The 23,637-nt window shown below is 41.0% G+C and overlaps 2 protein-coding genes across 3 annotated transcripts in view; one reads left to right on the forward strand and one right to left on the reverse strand.

Annotated features, from left to right (window-relative positions):
- The window catches only part of pcxb (pyruvate carboxylase b), a 350,229-nt gene that overhangs the window by 185,185 nt on the left and 141,407 nt on the right, over nt 1-23,637 (forward strand). The window lies entirely within an intron of this gene.
- LOC121962010 (leucine-rich repeat and fibronectin type-III domain-containing protein 4) overlaps nt 18,055-23,637 on the reverse strand; it is a 46,958-nt gene continuing 41,375 nt past the window's right edge. The window contains exon 8 of the mRNA XM_042512175.1: nt 18,055-20,890. Coding sequence (XP_042368109.1) covers nt 19,552-20,890 — 1,339 coding nt within the window. The 3' untranslated portion in view covers nt 18,055-19,551. The remainder of the gene's footprint in view (nt 20,891-23,637) is intronic.

Below are 23,637 nucleotides of genomic sequence, written 5' to 3' on the forward strand. Positions count from 1 at the left end.
GAAACAATGAGATTCACACTACTCTACACACTACAGTTTCATGCTGAGTGACAGAATACTATTTTGGACACGAAAAGTCCAACATTTTTAACAAAGACAATGTCCAAAGAGATAAAAGGTTTCAGGTTTGAACTTGTTTACCTCTGGAAAGCCGGCTAATGGTTTGAGCCTCTTGGATAGCACTTAAGAGCCAGTCCGTCAGTCAGTAGAGAGGTTAAAAAAAATAGAAAATGTGAGTAAGAATGAAGGTTGAGGAAAGAAATGGAGAATTAGGAGAGAAAAACAACATCATGAAGGACAAGAAAATGTTTAAAGGTGGAGGAAAACAAGGAAAAGAGTGCTATTAAGAAGATTGGCAAAAGATATAAAAGTGCTACAAGAACGGGAGGAATGAAGAGAAAGAGAGAAATTACTTTTGGTAGAGTGCCTTGTGTTTTAGCTGCTTTAATGGCTGATTGAGAACAAAAGTCTCTTTTCTAATTCTAATGAGTTTAATTATGGCTTGCCCTTTGCCAGGTGTTTGGATCAGCTAATGTCTGGATTCATTAATTGTCAATTAAAACAGAATCAGGTGCAGGCTCCCAATCTTAGCCAGCTCTCAGTGCAAACATTAAAAAGTAGAATAACTGTTTGTTGTGTTCAGACGTTTGATGACAGTCCACAAAAATAAGATAAGCCCGGGTGGTAAAGTTCTGAAGATGGATTTAGGATATATGCCTCTCCAAAGCAAAGTGGCATTTTCTTATCTGTGTTTTTCTGTGATAAGATAGGATTGGCAGTTTGCATTTCATTCTGTAATGTGGCTCCTGCTATTGAAGAAATTGGAGCGAGGGAGGGGCTGAGTGAAAGACAGCGGGAGTGAAAGAGAGGATGCATAAATAGTGTTGGGATCGATAGAAAAGCGAGGGTGGGTTGTTTAGAGAATCCAGACTTTTTATTTTCAGAGATTTAAGTAATAAGGTGTGCGTGTTTCCACATCTTTGTGTGAATGTGCAAGAGTGTGTGTTCTTGGGAGAGAATAAGGGGATTTGTCTCATTTTAAGCAGACGATGAATTCGAGCTTAATACTCAGTGCTGCTGCAGAGAAAACAAATGCTTTCAACTCACAAGAGCAAAAGGGAGATGGTGGGGGTGGTGACAGTGAGGATGAGGACAGGAGATAAGTGTTAACTGCGACCTCTACTTTTTTCTGCCTCACTTGCTTTTCCTTTCTTCTCTCCTCATTCTCTCCTCACTCCTGTTTGATTTTTATCCAGTGCTCTTTGCTGTCTCTCTCTTTTCTACATGCACCCCCTACATCTCTCTCCTACATGTCTTTTCTATATATATCTTCTACATCTTTCTCTCACACCTCTCTCCTATATCTCTTGTCTACATCTCTCTTTTTGATTTCTCTTCGAAATCTATCTTCTACATCTCTCTCCTACATCTCTCCTCTTGATCTCTTTTCTACACCTCTCTTCTAACATCTCTTCTACATCTCTCCTACATCTCTCTTCTTGATCTCTGTCTTACATCTCTCTCCCACATCATTGTTCTACATCTCTCCTACATTCCTCTTCTACATCTTTCTACTACATCTGTCCTCTACATCTCTCTCTTACATCTCTGTCCTATATCTCTATTCTACATCTCTCTCTTATGTCTCTCTCTCCTTTATCTCTCTTCTAAATCTGTCTTCTCTTGGAGCAGGAAATGCTTTTTTTTTAATGTAGGAGTGGTATGGAATAACATGTACCACTAGGGCTGGACTTGAGAACACTTATTGATTTTATTTTGTGACGACTATGTGATTTCAGAAGAAATATTTCCTGCACACCTATGAATCCATGACACACTATTCTGATTATTAAAAGATTCAGCTCAGGTCATCTCACCAAATGAGTTCCTGAATGTCACCACCACACCTATCTGCATAACAATCTCATGACTTTCATTGGTACCATTCAAATCCAGTGCTAAGTTTGACATTTGGGCTTTTACTGTGAGGATGTAGGATGAAAAGTAAAAGAGTGCTTATCAGATCATATTTTATCTTTCTTCATTGCTTGAGGGTCCAGCTTTTGTGAGCCTTTAGTCCAGTTATCATGGCATTTTGTTCTCAGATACAAGTAGTTTTAAAAGCTACCAGAAAAGGACCTGCTGCAGAAGCTCAGCTTTTGTTTAGTGTTACAGAGGTGTCAAATTATTTTAGGTCTGACCCTATTGCTTCAAGCCTTGGAAACTCAATACCATGGTAATCGACATCCAAATCAGTATTTGAATGCTGTGATTTTTATTTTTTTTTTTATTGGAAATATCTATTAGCCTTTTAACTAAAGATTATGCCTATTCAATGGGCTGATAACTACTTGGTTATTGCCACACACCGTTTTAGTCAAAGTGGCAGGAACACGCACACACTCGGCCATAGGAAAAGGTGAGACAAATTGTAGACGGTTATCAGCTGCAAACTGTAGTGAAGTGCTTGCTTTGCATCTAGTGATAAGGCCTGACCTGCAGCATTCTCAGTTAGTTTATTTTAAAGTCAGTTCCAGGTCCCCACACCAAGTCCTCGTCATTTTCCATCTCAGCTTCAGATGTTCTCTGGTAATTATCACTCACTTGGAGGCCCCTTTAATGGTACTCAGGACAGCCCTAAATCATTTTAAAGCCACAGTTTTGTCGTGTTTCAGCGCTCTTGTTTCTATTTATGTTGTATGGAGGCTGGTAGACTTATCTTAATATCTCTCTAGTTCCTGGAGATCACAGTCTTTTAATATAGATTTCAGTATTTAAAAAATCAAATCCCAGATGACATCCTAAATCGCATCACTGATTGAACAATTAAAATAACCCAGCTTTACAATAGGACATAATTGACTGGCAGCCATTGTCCAGCATATATTTAAAGTTGTCACATGGCAGTAATTGTAAACCGTTCCTAACATGTGTACAATGTCTAAATGTTGACAGTCAGACTGATTTGGAGACAGAATAGACCACACGGCCAAAGCAGCAGTGTGGTCTGTAAAGTTTTACAGGAGGCAGGATACTGTAGACACGGCTAACGGTCCTCCGTACAAATGTTCTCTTTTTGTTCGTTCCTGTGAGGCTCTTTAAGGGGAAAATTATGTTCAGTCAGGACTTTTAAGACTACAATGAGCGTCCCAGCATAGTGGTGGACTGTGTAATGAAATTGGTCAAGCGGTGATATTTGGGTGGTGTGCAGCTCTAAGTTGCCGATACTGTTGGGGGTTTATTCTATTTAAAATACACTTGGACTACCATTATGGTGACACTGTGCATGCAGATAAAGGGCTGTGCAATTAATGTGTCACCCTGTTGTTTTTCTTTTCCTATTCGTATTGAATTGCCCTGTCATTCACTGGCTTTTTTTTCCGGCAGCATTCTCTTGGTCTTTTTTTGTTGTTGTTGTTTTATTTTTTTGCTTTTCTTGTTCTTTTACTCAATCTCAGCATTATCCTATTCCTTGATTGTTCCTCATTTTCATATTTAAATGTATAAGTCAGAAATGTGTTATTTTATCCTGTCGTGTTTGCAGTGCTCATAGACCTCAATGTTTGTGTGGGTGTAGCTGGTTGAGTGTAGTTGACCTTTCGCTGCGTGTGGCAGACGTGAGCTGGCGTCACTCTTTTGCATGTTCCACTTGTTGAATAATTTTGTAGTTATGCATATAGTACTTACATATACACTTTTCTGAATGATTGTACACTACTGCAGCACATCCACCTCCAAGCCTTCTAGCAACCATCTGCGTGTTTAGAAAGATCTATTTTTTTTTTCAATATTACACTATGATGCCAGTGTTCAAATCCAGCAGGGGAAGCGCAGAGTACACAGAAGGGATAGGGTCAACAGCTTAGTGGGCGTACTGCAGCGCTCGCAAGGTTGCGAAGGTGAAATGTGTGTGTGGACCTTGTTGCTGTCCTTTTGTAGAATGAAACACCCTGCAGATGTTTCATGACCCACAATTTGTTGAAGTTTGTGCATTGCACTATTAATTATGGGATTACTAGCAGTAGACAAGCAGGCGAGTGACACGCTAGGGTTGAATCTTGTTATTTTACTCAGCAAAATGGCTCGTGCTTTACTGACAAATTCAGCTCGACTGGAGTGTGTGTAGGTGGCAAAGGCAGTGCTGCTTCTTGTTTATGACAGTGGAGAGCAACCGAGATGGGATTCTTCTTCTTTTTTTTTTAATCCCACTTCGTTTTTATTTGTTGTTTCTTAGGTAGCACAAACACTACTGTGTTTAAGGGTTTGATTCCCTCTGGAGCCCAGCGTTTGAAATCCATGAGTCTTTGAGATGTTTTGGGTAAATATACGCCAACTGTCTTGTGCTGAAGTTTAAAAATAAAATCACTAACAAGAGAAGTCTTTCCTCAAAGTGTTGAGCATCTTTCAGTGGAGGTGACGCATTGTTAAGTCGCTGTTACCCATTCCACAAATTGGCGCATGCTGTGACTGTTTTCAGTTGCAGAATACATATTTCATTATTCACATTGTGAATGAGTGATAGCACACAAAAGAACACTGATTAAACCTCACCTTTTATTGAACCATGCATAGATTTTCTAGACTTTCATAGACTAATCAGTTATTGTTCATGTTAGGTGACTGACCCTGAACTCTGGGTGCTTGAAATTATGTTGGATCTTTTATCCACATACATGCCTGTCCGTACATAACAACAAAGAATACAAAAGATTGCTGCAAAATGACTTGATGATTCATTATATCTTGGCAAGATGACTTGAGCTGAGTCACCATTGACAAATTATAGTCAGAGGTTGGTGCCGTTTCCTCTAAAACAAAACCAGTGATGTGAAAATTGTTTTTGAATATCTTAAGTGCAGTCAAATAATGATCAATGACTTCCTAAAATTCAATCTTTTCAATCTTCTGTAGGAGTCTGTGGATGTGTTTGCTGATAAAATTTTATGCTGCATGTTTTTAGGGAGAGAAAGTACAGCATCGAACATTTCTGTTTTTCTCTCAGTCACATTATTATTGTAACCTTTCTCAAGTGAGTAGTTGTAGAGGCTTAAGCCAATATTGTGAAATGATAGCAGCAGACATCATAATTTATTTTGTTGAACTCCACACGCTCCAAGTTGAGTAGCATTTTTCCTCACATAGCAAATGGTTTTATTGTAGCAAGTGGTGGTGTGCGTCTTTGAAAAGAGTGCTACGAGCAGCGCCGAGCGATGTGCCAAGGTCTGACATCTCTGTATGCAGTTAAACTCTAAATTTTTCATGGAAGTAATACATTTTCTTAAGTATCTTTGTGCTGGTGCTGGCAAAGCAATGGGGCATTGTTAAAGCTTCACTGTTCCCCTTGTAGTCTCAATGCTGCAGATGTATGACAACACTTTGATCTTAAACAACCAAAAGCTGAGCTGTGGCTTAAGATGCAGCAGATGACAGTATGTAACTCACATAGCTGCAGATATTGTATATACAGCCCTCACCTCAAGAGACATCAATGACAGCCTATTGTGTCAGCCGATAAGACCCTAAAATCTATTTTCACTGAACAACGCATTTGCTTTTTATGACAAGTTTTCCCAAAACATCTGCAAAGTTGCTTTACTGTATAATTTCTGCTTGTATAGTTTGTTTTTCCAGAATGCGATACAAAAATGTTACATTATTAAATGAATCCATTATACCTGCTACTTGTAGATTGAAATTGAAGAAGTCTTTTATTTTAGATTTAATTGTTGCCAGCTGCCTTAACAAACACTGTCTTAAATTGCTGGTTTGCACCAAAGAACAATGTACCTTGTGGGAGCAAGGAAATTAAGAGTGAATCTGATGAAGTGATAAACTCCCCCTTTTGACTTTAATGTAAACTTTCAGCCCGAGTAAAGTGTCAGACCGAGCATCCTGGTATGTGCTGGAACTTTAATTTTCTTGATCCATTGGGGTTACTTTCCACCAGCTGGCACACAGGAGAAAAGTACGACTTTGTATGGGATCTTGTCATGCATTCATGTACACGTTTACAAAACATCATAGGAGCTAAATACAAAACACATAAAAAATTTTAAAAAAAAAAAAAAAACGAAAGAGAAAGCACCTGAAACTGGATTAACCATGAGATTATGCCTCCCTACGTGTGATAGCCATGGCCGAAGCCATTATGTTTTTGGTTTCCAGCTGGATGTCTGGGATGGCCAGACATCACGTAAATTTCTAAAAGGATATAATGATGAAGTGATGACATTTTATATATAAAGGGTCAAAGGTCGGCTTCACAGTGACATTATAATGTAACCTGGTTCGCAGAAGCATACAAACACTGTAGGCAATAATTCTGGTTTCCAGTGTCTCTTGCAAAAAGCAATGAGGACGACTTCTGTTTGCTCAAAGCATTCTGAGTCCAGTGCGCAGGCTTTTATTGTAATCTCTGCATGCAATCACACTCATGATGGTAAACGCACCCGTTTGGCCAGAAAACGCGCATATTCTCAATTTCTTTCCAGCTCTGCTCTCTCTCTCTCTGACTCTCTGTTCTACTTAGAACCAAACTTTCAATTGAGCCGACTAAGAGAAGAGTGGAGCATTTAGCAGCGCAAAGGAAAACAACACACAAAGGTCCAAAATATTCACCTGCAGCAAACTACTAAATATTTTATTGTAATAATCTCTCACAGTATTTGGCCTTTAGGCATGGTTAGACAAGGAGAAAGGTTAAATTGCTTACTGTCTGGTGCTGTCAACTGAAAAGCTAAAGGCCCTTTTCTCAGCAGTGAGTACCAATTATAGCTCAGCTGAGATCCCCAAAGGTTGTAAAGCTGTGTTTCGTAAGCACATCCTTACAGTGTCTGTACTGTATGTCTCCAGGAACCTCGGTGACCGGGTGAGGTTTTTATCTCGCTTTGAGTCCCTATTGAATCGTAAGCAGTAGAGCCAGGGGCAAAGTTGTAAGACCAACAGCTGGATCATGTCCCCTGTTTCCCTTTCCCGGATTTTGCAGCTGAATTACAGAGTGTGACAATCATCTGTTCCCTCCACATTGGTGTGACTGTTAGTATAACTAATTTGGCATATGTATTTGGGAGATTTACACAGAACTCTCTTAGGTTTTTAGTGATGGTAAATGGTGTTGGTTCAGAGATGGGAGTGGATTTGTGGGGTTTTAGCCTCCCTAATTGAGCAGCCACAAAAGGCAAATGTAAGCTGCTTGTATAGAATTGTGTTTATTAGCAGAGCTCAGAGTGTATGTTTGTATCAGTCATTTAGCAGGCTAGAGATAAACACTAGAGAGTATTAGGCAATTATTTATTGATATCTTTTTCCCTGTCTTCTTTATATCCTTCTTTGTCATCCGTCTTTCTTACTCTCTTTTACTGTCTTTTTACCATTTTCTCCTGTCCTTGGATCTTTTTTCTCACTCCTTATTCTTCACTTCCCCTGTTGCTTGCTTTCTAGAAAACAGGCTGAAAGCCTGAAAGATGACACCCCACTGTATCTGTCTCTTATGCTTTGCCACTGTCTTTCACACACAAGCACACACACACACACACCAAGATCTCCTACTGTCACCCTCTCTGAAAAGAAACCGCAGAACGTCACAAGATGAGAAGAGTTACAAAATTTCACTCCCTCCCTCTGATCAGGAGTCTGAAGGGAGCCTGCGGGGATGTTGAGTGGGAGGAGTAGGTGGTAGCATCACCACATGGAGGACAGAAAGAGAGAAAGAGCACTGCAAAATGATGAAAAGAGGGCAGGAAGCTCCCATTTCATTCCTAGTTCCAGGGGAAAAGTGAAGAAGAAATGGGCAGTGGGCGGGGATGTTGAGAGAGCTACTGATGAGCAGGAGAGGCCCCGCGGTGAAGTAAGAAATAGGAGGGAAAAAGCAAAATCACACCTGGGACAAAATACAAGAAAAAAAAGGATGTCAGGAATAAAATAGGTGAGGGGAAACAATATAGAGCACACTGAAAGGAAATGGGGAGAACGAAAGAAGCATGAGTGATGGAGCAGTGGAGGGGTGAAGAGAAAAGACATTGTTGAGAAGCGGAGAATGGAATTTGCTCAAGTTTTCTAAGAGAGCCTGTCAGGGAAGTGAAGTGCTCCCCCAGTTGCAACCAAAGACACAAGTTAAACGAGGGAAGCTGGCAGAGGTGAAAGAGATCGAGCGAGGGAGTGAGGGGAAACAACTGCAAACAATCATAGGACCATCGAGAGTGAGTACTGAAAGAGCGAAATTGGGGAAAGGGACAGAAATTGGATAAATGGCAAGATAGAGGGAGGTTGAGAGTAGAAGAGAGCGGCCAAGAGAGGACAGTATCACAGAATGTGGAGAGGACTGGCAAGATGCAAGTACCTCTGTTGTGATGCAACTCAGATTTGAATCAAGGGTATATTATAAAACAGTAGAGATCTAAATCAAAAATATGATTTTTTTGTACACATTATGTAGGAAATTAATCATCCATAGGGAAATTTTAAACACGCAGCACACTATTTTCCTTATTTTTCTCTGAAAACTTGGTCATTAAAATTGTACAAAAAAACAGGAAACCCTACATCTGATTCACAAAGTTGTTTTGTTGCACCTGCGCAGCAGCGATAGTGTGCGGTTGTTGTGAAAGCAATGCTGTGAGGGAATTTATTAAAATTTTACACCAACATCCACTTGGTCTTGATGATTAGCTGATTTGATTTTGATGATCTTAGGTCAAGGTCACCGTGACCTTGTCTGTCTCACTTGTGAATGCGATACCTCAGGAACACATTTAGGGATTTTTTTCCAAATTTGGCACAAACGTCCACTCAGACTAAATGCCAAACTGATTACAAATTGGTGGTCAGAGGTCAAGGTCACTGTGACCTTGCATCTGTCTCATGCTCGATAACACAATATCTCAACAAGACTAGTTTGAGGTGGCTAGTTTGTTACATTAATCTCAATTTTAAAATTATTGTATATTTTTCTTCAATCTACAAGCATTTTATTACATCCTTAAACTACAGCCATACAGGTGCACCACAATGATCATGTGTACCCCAGTGTGTCACTTGTTAAACACCCCCTTCAACCTGAATGAGGCCCAATGTTTTGTAACCACCTACTGCCCTCTAACAAATTCAATTCACATTCTTTCAGTGCTAGCCTCCACAGCTCCCACTGAGCCTGTCCATTCAGCTGTGTGAAAAACGCATCAACTCATGTAGCTCAATTGGTAAACCGTTTACTGACACTGCCATGGTCAGGGGTCCCATTCCTTGTGTAGCTCAATAGCTAGGTTAGAAGGGTAAGGTGACACTAATACAGCTGGAGGGCTTCTACCCCTACTGAGATAAAAAGCATGTGCACTCATAATGCTGCCGGAAATACTGGATAAAGGCATCCAGCAACAGTCACATGTTCTGTTCCTCAGTGTTTTTTTTTTCTTTTTGCTGGCAAGCTGGATATAATTTCAGATTTTTCTAATGTCTTTTTACATTTTACAGGAAATTATTTAGAAGTTAGACATGGACAGAAAGAGAGAGCTAGAGAGGGAAAGGAGGAAAGTTATTTACTGAAGGAGGGGGAGATAATCATTGTCTCTCAATACCATGTTCTCTTACTTTGCGGCTGAATGAGTGGAGTGGGCGAGAAGAGAGAAAAAAAATTGAGTGAGGACAGAGGTGAAGGAGAGAGCTGCTGAATGGAAGACATTTTGTTGTTTTTCAGCAAAGAGTTGAAAAAATAGAACTTAATAGGTTTCTACATAAAGATTCTTGCACTTAAATATAAGTTTTGCTAGTTTTGTTTTGTATCTTGGAGTGAATGTACACTGAATTATCAAAAAGTCCAAATTTAAGCCCCTTCCCCGCTGCGCAGACACCAAACAATACCTGCTGACATCTTTTTTGTGTGTGTGTCTTTAATTGAAAGGTCAAAATCAGTCAAAACCTCTGCTGCAGCTGCTCCTCTCATCCGTCCATCTGATCAGCTCTGATCGGACTGACTGATCAGATATCCAACTTGCTACTCAGACTCCACCATTCACAGCTGGAGACATTAAATAGTAACGTAGTATTTCTACACCTTTGTATTACACCTTTTTCCAGGTAAAACAGAGTACTTCTTCCACCTCTGCTAGCATTTACCATTGCAGTTATGTTCTCAGGTACATAGTCAAACCACATGATTACAACCACTCTGGGATGTCTGGGGACACATTTTAATATGCAGCTGTTGGGCGAGAGAAATGAAAGGAACATTTAGGTAGAGGCAGGAGCAGGGAGGGAAGGAGAAAATGAACCAAAGGAATAAAATGGAGAGGGACAAGGTCAGAGGGGAAAAAAATGAAATGCCAAAATATATTTGAGTGAAATAATAAAAGCGCAGAGAGGAATTTTAATGCGAAAGTGTGTGAGTGGGGAGGTGGAGCAGTACTGATAGGGAAGCAAAAAGTGGGAGTGACAGTTAGATACATTAGAATTAGAGAGAAAAGGGATAAGAGAAGAAGGTTAATACTCTTCAAGAGAGGATGACATCGAGAGACAAAGGATATTTCTCTACTGTCAGGAGAGCAGCATAAAATGAGTGAAAGACGGCCATACCGAACTGGCAAAACAATGAAAGATGCGAGCAAAGGAGCGCAAGACAGCGGGGAGGTCAGGGAGAGGTGGAGATTAGAAGCGAATGCACTGAACAAAGGATTGAATGAGAAGTCAGTGGAGGTGAAGGAGAGAGCAAATGAGATAGAAGGCTGAATTAAAGATAGTGGAGAGACGGTAAGAGGAAGGCAGAGGGAGAGAGGAAATGATGCACTAAGCTTTGGAGGAGACTGAGTCCTCTATCATTTTAGCAGTTCTCTAAACCTTGCATTGCTTCTCCACCTTTGTCTTCTCTCTTTGTGTCTTTTGTCATCTCTATTTCTCTCTCATTTCCTCTCACATCTGTTCCATTAAGGGTGCTCTGTGTAGCATGTCATTATCAAATTAACTCAGCTACCTGGGCGTAATTAAATGCACTATAGCCGAGCCTGTTGGTGTGTGCGGCAACGCGAGTGCTGGTGTTTATAGCCACAATAAACCCTAACTTGGGGGTATCAGTGTAACACAAATTGGACACTCACTTTTTGTCCAGTGTCTGTCAGCAATTCTGGGACCCCAAAAAAAGTAGTAAAAGCTGGTTCTCTGTATCACGTATTTAGATAAGGCAAATGGTAATTTCCCTCTGCTGCTGTAGTGCTCCAGTTTTCTTCCTCACTTCCTTCATCGATCTCTGCCTTCACAGCTACTCCCATCTCCCTCCTTCTCTTTGCTCCTCTATATCCAATCAATCTTTTTTTATCTACCTCTCTTCTGCTATCTCTCTACTTCTATCTCCTCATCTTTCAATCCTCTTCCCCGACTCTCCTTCTGTCTCTCATCTTCTCCATGCTGTGCCGTGTTGCAGAGAAGTCCTGACAACGTTGACTTCAACACTAACTGTCAGCATATGATTAAGTGGTGTTGAGGGGGAGAAAATAGCTCCTGTATGGCTGTACTTTCACCGATAGGAACCATCCAGGCAAAAAATGTTGCTGAATACTTTGAATTAGCACATGATGATCCCATCAGAATATTGTAACACATGCTCAGTATGAGCTTTCTGTAGCCATCGACCTTGATCATTCTCTTTCCTGACAATCTGCACTCATCATTCAAGCCTCATTTCCCCAGAGCCTGTTTAACCATAATTGCAAACAGAAAAAAAATTTAAATACAATACAGAAACATAGATTAGTGTCTGGGTGGTCATGGATTCCATATTCTACAATTCTACAATTTCATTTAGGAGACGCTTTTATCCAAAGCGACGTACAACACAAGCAAGAATTTAGACTTAAGGAAAAAACCCTTAGTAAGTGCAAAAAGTGCTTCAGGTGTGATTGGTCACAAGTAGTGCCGCACAACCCCCCCCCACAATTTTTTTTAAATTTTTTGAAGCCAAAGTAATAACCAGTAGCAATCTCACCATCTGAGATTCAACAATCTCAGTATCACTACTTACGATGACAATCAACATACAACATCACACAACTTTGTCAGTGCTAGATAATCATTAGGTGCTGGGTTTTGGACCATCTGACTTACTCTACCCCAAATGGCAAAGAGAAGAGGAGTCAGGTTAAGTGCCTAGGTGTTCTCGGAACAATTGAGTTTTCAATTGTCTCTTAAAAGTAGAAAGGGACTCAGCAGAACGCACAGAGTTTGGAAGTTTGTTCCACCATATGGGAACAACAGAGGAGAAGAGTCTGGCTAGAGATTTAGAGCCGTGCTGGGCTGGAAGCACCAGGCGTCTTTCGCATGCAGAGCGTAGTGGTTTATGTTGCGTATGTTTAAGCCTGAAGTGTGCTGTCAAAGTAACACCATATTACTGCATATATTTTGAATATCCAACAATAAAGGTGCATGATGGTTCATTAGCTTATACAGGGACATTCAAAATCAGAGCCATCAACTCTAAATAACAGTAGTTAAATGTATTTCTGTTATCATTTATAGCTGTAGCCGTAATGTTTAAACATAGGCCTATATAGTTGAACATGGTGGTCCTGTAGCGTAGGTTAATCCCCAAACAACTAACGTATGAGTTGGGCACCAGACAAGAGAATGATCACATTGCTACAGTGTTACTTCAGGAAAAATATCAATTTAAACCAGCTGGGGATTTACGCTGCATAGCTCGATACCTCCACTACAAATGGGAACAAAACACCAACCATCAATTCATTTATCAATTAAATCTCAGCAAAAATACAATCAAACGGTTATGTTTAAGCTCAGCAATGTACTGCTGTGGACCGGGGCTGCAGCAAGATGTATTTTAGCCCCCTAAAAAAATCCATATCAGTTTAAGTGTATACTATATTTAGATATTTTCTCCGTTTTACCTGCTTACACACTAATCATTCAAGGCAGCAGTTATGACAACTCCCATGTTCAGCAAATTCAAATGACTGTTTTTGTCAGTTGAATCTGGTGCCTTTGATAAACGACTTTAGTTTCTCTTCAAAAAAAAGGCTGACGGCAAGGTGAAGCGGTGAAAATCTCGTAAATGTAGCGTACACTTTAACTGATGCTGATTTTCACTTTTAGTGGCGTTTCTGTTTACTAACATTAACCGACAATTCCTGCATAGCACAGTAAAGCTTTGAAAATTGTCTGTTATTTATGAGCACGGCATTAAATCTTTACAGTAAATGTAAAGAGACATACTTAAATGGCACAGCTGTAGTGTACTCGTAGCCAGATGACATGCACATATGGTAAGAGAACCAGCATGTACCGTAATGGAGTCTGATGTTGAACAGAGGGTCAGAATATGAAATTGCTTTCTACTGGAGTTACATTTCATATAAAAAACAGTTCTTTAAGTTTCTTTTGTTGCTGTAGATTTAAAAATAGCCATCTCACTCCTTCACACTACTTCATATTCACTAATTCTTGCTGACAATTTCAGTTAAAGCGACTAATCCAATGTGACTTCTGCTGCCACTTCATGTTTGAAGGGGTGCTAAATGTGTTGCATTTGTGAGGGACTGCATCAAATAAATAAACATTTAAGACATTATCATACTGTACACTTGGTTAAAGGCTTTTTTTTTTTTAAACGACAAATAGAAATTTTAATTTGTTTTCTACATTTAACGTCACAGATAGGCCAGAACACAGGTCTCACTTAGTCAGTTTCTCTTTCAAACTCATTTGAGACTAATTTGGATGATGTTTGAGCACTGCTTGCGTTGTGATGGACAGTATTTAGTGGCAGCATGTCATTGCATCTTGCAGGTCAAGAGTTTAAAATTAGCATGTTTACCAGGGTGTTATCAATACCTGTAACTACTGGAGAGTCATTTGATGCGGCTCTGAATGCTAATTGTTACCTTCCCTCTTAGTGCAAAAGACTTAAGGACTTTGTACGAATAGTACAATGTCAGACTGAAGATAAAAAAGGAGGGTAATGAGCTGAAAATTCTGATGTCAGACATGTACTGTAGTATTGCTCGTGCTTTTTTATTCCAAGCTGGTGTGTTAATGCCAAAGGTGTGAGTTAACAAAGGTCTGTCTGTGTATTTTCCAAGATCATGATTAATTAAAAAAATGTTATTGTTAAGTGACTAAATAGATATGAAGTTAAATTTGTAGTAACTCAATATTCAGCTGAAATCTACAATTAGTCCTTAAATACCAGTTTCTTTATTGTTCAAAATATGCTCCTTAATTCATACCAGTCTGTTTTTTAGTGTTTGAGTATTTTTTTTTAATATTACTACAGTCTCCCTTCTCAGTAGAATTGTGTCCCTGTAAGTTTCAATGTCTGCACGTATTAAATCAGTTTGAGCCTCTGCCAAATTTTAGAAGGTTGAGTCATGTTTGAAAGAAACTATCTGTTAGACCTTAGGTCCATTCAGACGTTTTTTTTTTTTTGTCTAGTGTACTGCTGTAAGGACTTTTATCAAAAGGATTCAACCAGTGCTCTCAGACTGTATTTGTGACACAGCTGCATGGTTGCCATGGAGATGTCATTGGGTTTTATAATAATAGTTTGATGTGATGATCTTGGTACTTTTGACTGTGGTACAAAGGTGGCTGGACTGATTGCTACTCTGTTTCTATCAGCATGTTGCAGCACTGGTGCGACTGGTTTCTAGTGCAAGAGGTGCTGAGTCTTGATGCACCTCGAGTCAGCAGTTACTCAGCAGACTGCAGGGGAATGCATCATACCTTGATCATAACTGCAAATGTCAGGCAAAGTTTGGCTACAGGCAGCCGCGGCCTTTCGACACACACACATGCACGTCCACATCATGAGCATGCACAAACACACAATCACCACTGCCACAAGGTTATCCTGTAAGTGTGTATATATGCACATTTGCGTATGCATGTGTTAAAGGTGAGCTTGTGTGTGTTTGTTACTCAGCATTTTTTTTAATTAGTCAAATTGGGCCAGGGTTTTGCCTTCGGCGGGAAAAGCAGAGGGAGGGCTGGTGTGCTGCGCTGTGTTGTTCTTGCCCGTCACACATAAGTGCACACACACATCCACTGACACTCTCTTTCTCAAAGGTGACTGTAGCAAAGACTGAGTCCTTCTTTTAATGTGGCCACTTATGAGTTTCAAATCAAATTGTCCTCTAACCTGATGTCCTGGGACACACACATGCACATGCACACACTCTCTCACTTTACTTTATTTCTTCTAGTGTCACTTTTGATGGCGTCAAATTAGGACACTGTTTCTGGTGTCCAAAGCTCAAGAGGCAAGTATTAACTCTTTCAGCACATATGACACCACACACTGCAGTGACCCTGCCACATTTGATCGTGTTGAGGAAGGGTTTTAATGCCTCTGTGGGCTATAGCCATGGCCAGAGGAATTGTTTTTTCAGGTTGTCTGTGTGTATGTCCCATTCTTGTGAATGCAATATCTCAAGAGCACCTGGAGGGAATTTCTTCAAATTTGGCACAAATGTCCATGTGGATACATTGATTAATTGATTTGATTTTGGTAGTCATAGGTCAAAGTTCAAGGTGTTCTAATGCATTCAAGAATGAATGCATTAGGTTTAGGTGATTTACGGACTCTTGTGTCATGTCTGTCACATTCTTGTAAACACAATATCTCAACACCTTGAGGAAGTTTCTTTGACTTTGGCGCTAACATCCACTTTGACTCAAGAATGAAGCGATTAGAACTTTGTGGTAAAAGGTGAAAATCAATGGAACCTTACAAAACATGTATTAGCCATAACTCATGCATTTATACTCAAATTCTGACAAAATTTCAAGCAAATGTCTAATAGGATATGGTGATGACATTCTATTCTATATCCAAAAGGTCAAGGGTCAACTTCACTGTGACATCCTAATTTAAACTTCAAGTGTATTTTGACAGCTAGACAGTAGTTCTAGTTTTTATCTTCTTGGCAATAAATTGTGGCAAAATACTGACATGACAAAAATAATGCATACAAAACAAGCACATTCAGCCCCAAACACACACATACACCCAAAGCTAAACACAATGACCTCCCTCTTCATTCACTTCTCTCCCTCTCTCCCTTGCTCATCATCGTCTACTTGTCCATCTGTAGGTGTGTCAGCATTCTCACATTCTCTCCCTCTTCACATCTTTCACACACTCCATTTTGGGCATTTAGCAGCGTCTGCAAAGGGCTTAATAGAAAACGAAAACGTGCAGGAGGAGAGGCATATCCATCTCTTTGTGCCTCTCCTTTTATTTTCCACAAGCAATACTTTTGATATTTAAATTAAATGAACTTCCTTTAAAGCTAATACTGCTGACGCAACTGAGAGTGAACACCAGTCTGCAGCTCTGTGCTGCATTCAGCACCTTCCAGCTCACAGCTGGTTTCCTTCCTCCCAGATGCTTCCCCATGGAGGTATTGTTGGAACAGCCACTGAAATGAGAACCAGAGGCATACCCTGAAAAAGCTGCTGGGATTATATTCCCCATCAAGCCTGGGAATTCCTTTGGATTCCCCAGTAAGAGCTAGATGACGTGGTTGGGGAAGAGGAGGTCCATGTTTTACCTGTTGCCATGTGACCCGAATGAAGAAAATGGATAATCGAATGGATGCTTTTTTTCAATGCTAGTTTTCAAATTCACTGCTGTCTCTCCTTCTGCTCATCTATATTTTTAGAAGTTTAATTAGCTCTGTGCAGTTGCAGATTGCTGCCAGCTCGCTCCTTTGCTTCCCTGCTAAATTAGTGTTTAACTCAGCTGCAGGGAGCAGTGAAAGGCTCTTGTAATGGTTAGTCTGTCTGAAACCAGCAGATATGGCTGGTAATAACAAAGCATCCGAATCGTGATCCATTAGCCTGACAGTTCTTTTTCTATCTCTCAATCTGTTTGTTGTCACTTCAGCCCTCTTTCCTTTCCTGCATGTCATATCAAATCTGCTCTGTTTTTAGTCTTTTGTTTACTCATATCTTTTGGTCTTTTCTAAATGCATTTCCATCTGTTCTTGGAACTGTTGATCTCCCTCTTTTCCTCATTTTGCTTCTCTTTATGCTCTTCCCGCTTTTCTCATCCCATCTCTTCTGTCTCATATGCTGTTTTTAATTACCTCAAGAAGGTTCACCCTTACCTTCTAATCAGCTCCACTGACTGACAAGTAAACAACATTTTGCCACACAGACATGCAGCCTCTTTGACTCACAAGTTTGCCTTGAGCTCAGACTGAATCATCTTCACATTTCTTTCCAAATCCAAACGAATCCAAAGAGTGAGTTTTTGTTCATCTATAGGGGCAGATTCCCGTTTTAAATAACCATTAATCGTCTTAAAAATCTGGTTCAGGCACTTTCTTCAAAAACACAATTCTTTTCGCACAAACAGTCTTTCAACTGTGAACACACATACACACCAACATAGCACACAACATACTCCCTTGTGTGAATGAGTCCGTCTGTTCCATACATGTAATTTTTATTATTTATATCAAGTCCAGAGAACAATATTGACTTTGGCAAAAATGAAATAAAAACAGAAAGGAAACAACAGTAATGGTTAAAAGTCGTTATTATTAATGTAATTGGCTCTGTTTTATAGGCATTTGTTGTGTGTGTCTGTCTTTTTGGGCTGTGTGCATATGTGTGTGTGTGTGTGTGTGTGTGTGTGTGTGCGTGTGTGTGTGCGTGCTTGCCAGTTTGTGTGTTCTCGGCTGTGTTCTTCAATATTTTTTTGATCTTTTTCTTGTCTAGTTTATAATCAACATTTTTTTGTTCTAATCATGAAGATTTTTCGTCTAAAGCAAAAAATCACACATTTTAATATTTTGTATTTGATCCTAACATCATTCCCCAGAAAACTTTGAAAAACAGAAACACATGGTGCGACAAGTAACATCATTTTATATATATATATATATATATATACTATATATATGTACTTTCAAGTTTTCTCTTTTCATTTTTTTTCCTCTTTGATAGAAGTTTTGAAGAGTCTATGTGGTCTGTGCCATTGGATCAGTCATCCCATAATGAGTTTTACAAAGTCTTGAAGAGTTTAGTTGCTTCCAAAGGGGTTTTGTCTTTTTAAATCTGCTTCCTTTCTGAGAACATTCACTGTTTGGATTTAAAGTGAATCCATGTGGCACAAAGGAGTCTGAAGTCACAAAAAATGAATTTGAAATTCCCCCTTTAACACTCGCTGCTTTCTGACCATGCTACATTGCTGGAAATAGTGATTCATTCGCTTTTACTTCACTTTGGGTGGACCGCAGCTAATCTTAAATTTTTACATTTACAGCATGTCCAGAAAGCGCTAAACCTTATTAAACACAAATGGAGTCTGGTTGACTGGATTGCCCGTCACAAACATTCATATACATGTGCGCACACTAACAACACACAGACACACATCCTGTCCCTGATCCGTCAATGCATGCACACTTATGCATCCATTAGCATTATTCATTCGTTTGGTCCATTATCATCCAGACATCCAATATGATCCCATCTTTCAGGAATGCACACATGTTCCAGCATGCACCCCTGTCTCCTCCATTTTGTAATCCATATCGACTCCATTGTAATCCCAATGTCTTTCTTTTAATAATGTCTGTGCTGCACTCGCTCTTTCCAGCCAGTATCGATTGATCATGTCCAATGCACCCGGCTCTGTATTTATGCTCCCATAATCCGCAGGAACAGCAAGCCAAAATCATTGTCCAGCCACAGAGGACACATAAAAGTCACATTCATTGTGTTTTGGAAAAGGAGTCTCAAAATGGCCATCAGTGTTGGAGTCAAAAACAAGATAACAAAGCAGGACAATGCCATCCAAATCTTTTTTTTTTTGTTGCTGTTTTTTTCTATTGTGTTTTTGTCCGAGAGGAGTGTTTCTCCAGTATTACCGGTCGTGTTGTTGTTTTTGATCCAGTGTAAACCCTGGTGGTGGTGTGGGGGCTGAGGCCCTGGAGAGTTGAAGTGTTAGCAAGAGTCTGGTTCTATTAGTGTAAAGGCTTTACTGAGATCCACGCTGAGCTCACGCCATCCCCATCTCCGCTATGTAACCTTTGCTCTGTTGCTCTATTGATGTGTTCCCCTGTTTGATAATGTCTCTCCCTCTGCGCTTATATATATCACTCATGTTGTCTGTTCTTACAGCTGTCACTGTCTTAATGAAGCTGTGTTGTTTTGTTCCGTCTTTTACTTTTTACTGATGCAGATTAAGCTCTGATTTGAGTATTTAAAGACCATTTTAAGAACAAGTCATATGTTTCCCACTCTCCCCACTTATTTTTCTGCCCATCACTCTTCAGATCAGCTATGGAGAGTCTCTTAAAAATTTTCACTTGACTTCCAGATACCCTTCTTTGCACAAGTGAGACTCAAGTCAATTTTACTCTTGCCCCTTCCTCTAAACTTAAAAACTTTCCCTCCTCATCTGCAATCACTTCATCTTCCCTGTTGTGCTCTCCGTTTCTCCCCTGACTCCACCTCTTTGCCCCGTTCAAATTAAGATCCCATTTAAACAGTCTCACAGACCCTTTGTCCCCCTCACTCTTTTTTTTATTAAGTTCCATCCTATACAACGCTTTCCTCCAGTTCTTCAGCACTTTTTCCATCCTTCGATGTTTGCCTCCCCCTGTCTTTTACACCGCCCGCTTTCCCTGTAGTGATCCCAGTGTTAGAGTTGGAGTTGGTGGTGTTATACGCGTGGATATATCCCCGTTGGAACTCACAACGCGCCCCAAAGCCGCCGCCACTCTCTGCCTCGTCACTCGTTGTCGAAGACGTTGTGCTTGTGGTCGAGGCGCACTGCACCAGCATTCCATGGAGAGACTGGCTGCGCCTTGTCCAGATCACGCTCAGCCTCTTGGCGTAGTTCACAGCACCATAGCGCTTGGCAACAGTCGCAGCAGCATCAGTCGCTAGGGCGACAGAGGAGCCCATATCCAGCGAGTGCCGCCGTTTGCTAACCGTCCCGCAAGCAGGGCTTAGGGGGGATAGAGGACTCTGATAAGCCTGTGAGGAGTTCCACTTGTCCCTGCCTCTGGGACTGATCCTCCAGTCCAACAAGTCTGAGTCTCTCAGGGGTGCAGCCAGAGAGAAACTGGCACGATTGGTCAGTTCTCGCTCCAGACGGGGTTTCGGGCGGTCCCTGGAGTGTGACTGACGGGGCAGGGTGGATGAAGGGGAAGGGGAGTAGTAGAGGGGAGTTCTGTCACTTTCAGGGGTGTATGGTGGCGCCTTCTCCAGCTTTCTTTGCCTCACCACCAATGCCATCTCACCTCCTGCCCCTGTCGTTGTGGAAACAACCCCCCCAGCTGAAAGAAACTGCTCCAGGTTGACTTTCGGCTTGGGCCTGGGCTTTGGAGGGAGTTTTGGAGGCAGAGCGGAAGCAGAATCTGCCTCCTCCTTCTCCTTCTCCTTATCTTTGTCCTTCTCCTTGTCCTTCTCTCCTCTCTTGGATGGCAGCCCATTGGGCAGGACCACCATCATCATGTCCCCCGAACCATTTGATTGGTAGCACCCGCCACTATTTCCCCCCTTATCCCCGCCCCCTACACCTCCACCCTGACAGCAGGCCCCGCCTCCTGCCTCAGTGTTGCCGTTGTGACAAATCATGTGGTCACCGTGATTGCAAACACGGTGGCGAACCATGAGTGCCACCGTGAACACCAGCAGGGTGACAACGACAACACCCCCAACTAAAATGGTGAGCGTCCCGCCCAGGAAATGGGCTTGGAGAGAGCGGCATGCTGGGTAAACATCCTTGGTGGAGAACGTGGCGCAGCCCAGGACTTTAGTCGCCGCTAATGATGTGATTGTGTCGTCGAAGATGGCCAGCACACACAGATTATAGTCCACACCGGAGACCAAGTTCTTCAGCAGGAAACGGTCGCTGGTCGATGGTAGAATTCTAAAGAGGGATAAAAGAAAAAGAAAAGTTGAGGTCAGTTAAAAAAATAAGCCAGCTGTGCATAGGATGTGTAGTTAAATGTTACATATTTGCAGTAACTCGAAGACTATTCTGTCGATTGTGGAAGTGAGGAGAAAGGGTTGCATATTGGAAAAGAAGCAGAGAGGAGGAGGGGTGAAAGGATGGCTAGAAACAGTGAAGGAGTGAATACTGCAGGAGGAAGAGAGAGGGAAAATGAGGCTATTGATGGAGAGCGCGCCCAGGGAACATGAAAAGAGAACTCTGTCTGCTCATTTGGAGCGAAGGGCCGTGTGTATGTGTGCGCGCTTGTACTCGGATCCCTGCAAGAAGCAAACGTCAAGCCATTTTGTGGGGCCGCACATTTGAAAAAAGAGGCCATTTTAGGTTTAACGGTCAGGGCTAGGATTACAGTGGAGCTGGAACATTCTGCGGTTTTGATCAGGGGAAATGAAAGCGTCGATGTATGGCCATCACCAGCGAGGTTGTTTTGTCGTATTTTGACTGCAAATGTGTGTGTCTGTAATGAGTGAGTGCCTGCGTGGGATAATAAAGAGAGAAGTGCTTTGAATGTGTCCTCATTTAAAGTGTTTGAGCAGCCGTTAGAACTAACAAACAGGGGAGAGGTGAACAATAGAGAGACGGAGAGAGGGGAAAAAACAATGAGGAGAGGTGGTGATGAGAACGGAGGGGCACAGGCTTTACGTAAGTTGCATGTCTCAGCTTGTGTTCAGGCTTTTTGTATTTAGGACACGCTAGAATAAAAATGTGTGTATGTTTCATGACAGTGGGTTTGTGTGTGTGACAGGGTAAAGTGTGTGTGGGAGACTGTAGCACAGCTCAAGTGTCTGTCGCTGATGGGTATGACTTTGCCCTCTGCTGTCCAACCCTCTTGTGTGGGCAAGTTTGTGTATATCTGTGTTGCTACCATGAATATTTTGTCAGTGGTTTATTTTTCTTTCCCTCTCTTGCCTTTTTTTGGCCTCCGATTCCCTCTTTTTCCTCTTTTCTCTACATCAAAGGGCTTATTTCTATCGTCTGTTGCTAACCGTTCCAGCTCCCTTCAGTCTTGGGCTACATCCTATAAATGCAATCTACTGTGACTCAGACACCGGGGGAGCTACTATAAAACCCCCCTAACCTTAGTCTGTTTAAAATGCATTCAAAACAAAGATACCAAGGACAGAAACTACTCAGCCCATTTGTGTTATTCTTGAGTATAATTGTTAAGCAAATAATACAAGTAAAATGAGTTTGACAATCCTCACCAACATATTTATATCAGTTTTAAAGAATTTATGGGATTAGCTGTGTTAAATAATGCTACATTTGCTGGGAAACAAAAGAGACAGCCTTCTCAAAGCAAACCAGGGGGCAGACCAATGGATTCAGGTTATAATACAGCTAAGCAGGAGTATTGATCACTGATTTTCACCGCCTTTTCAAGGCTTAAAAGTGAGAAAAATTGAAATTTTCTGAACAAACGCCCAGAATATCAACTATTGCACAGGTATAATTCAGGATTAAAAGTGTTTTCTCAGTTACGCTGCCTTAGCAAATCTCCTGGAGTGATTTGAAAAGCAGTTTCTAGCAGAAGCTCAGTATGACTTCTTGAGGAGTTACAATGCACTGCAAGTACCAATATAATCTGACACGAGTCATTCTCATTAAAATCAGCCTCATCCAGTGGTCATTAGGTAGCTATAGACTGCTTACTGAAGCCAGGTGTGTGGTTATCATGGCAAAGGCTGGCTCAACAGTTTAGGACTAAGCATGCTAGACTTACACACTAAATGCTATTTTTATGACCTTACAGCTTCCCCTGGATTCATTTCCCAGAATTTCTTTCCTTTCAAAGAGCCAACACTGACACAAAAAAAGTCTCATTGGATCACAGCAAACTCCAAACACAAAATGAAACAATAAAACTGCTGGAAGTGCTCCTATCCATTCTCACTCCTGAAATAAGTTTGAGTCTCCTTCAATTAATGTCTTCACTAAAAGTACTGTTATTCTTCAAGGTGTCAGGCAGCTCTGTGAAATGATGGACAGTGACTGTACTGCGAGGACCGAGACTTCAGAGCAATAACTGAAATTGGGAAAAGAAAGTAGCAAAATGGAGCTTTTTGAGCAAGAGCTTTTTATATTCCCACACCAAAGAGTAAGGCATTTTAAGAAGCGAAATCAAACCAAAGCATTATAACCAAATATCTCAGGAATGAAATCCCAAAATGAAAGCCTGTCTTGGGCAATCAGTCACACTGGAATATTGAAATGCCCCTGTAAAGTCCACTAGAACTAAGACAGTCGATTCTCAATCAGATTTCCTGCATGAAATATGCACGAAGCAGCACTGGGTAAAGCTACTGTCACCTCCATCTCTGCATAAAAGGCCTTGGTCATATTATGGGCTTATAAAAGGCCCTTAGAAATATTACCATGGTGTCAGTTCATCCAGAGCCTTTATGCCTTTGTGTATAATTGATAGAACCAGCAAGGCAGAGAGTTGACCATCACAGAGGGGAGTAGTGTACAGGAGTGAAAGGCTGGTTCCTGTAACAAAGGTTACATTTTAAATGGGCTGTGATTTACTGTCTTGTTGGAGCACACTGGTTATTTTCTTTTACGCATTTTGCCCAGCGTCTCAGTTTGATTAATATTACCGATATACTGTTGCAGGCTTTATTGGATTCAGTGCTGAGAATAAACTGTATTGTCTTATACAAGCA

This window comes from Plectropomus leopardus, chromosome 23, assembly GCF_008729295.1.
Source record: "Plectropomus leopardus isolate mb chromosome 23, YSFRI_Pleo_2.0, whole genome shotgun sequence".
Taxonomy (NCBI): Eukaryota; Metazoa; Chordata; class Actinopteri; order Perciformes; family Serranidae; genus Plectropomus; species Plectropomus leopardus.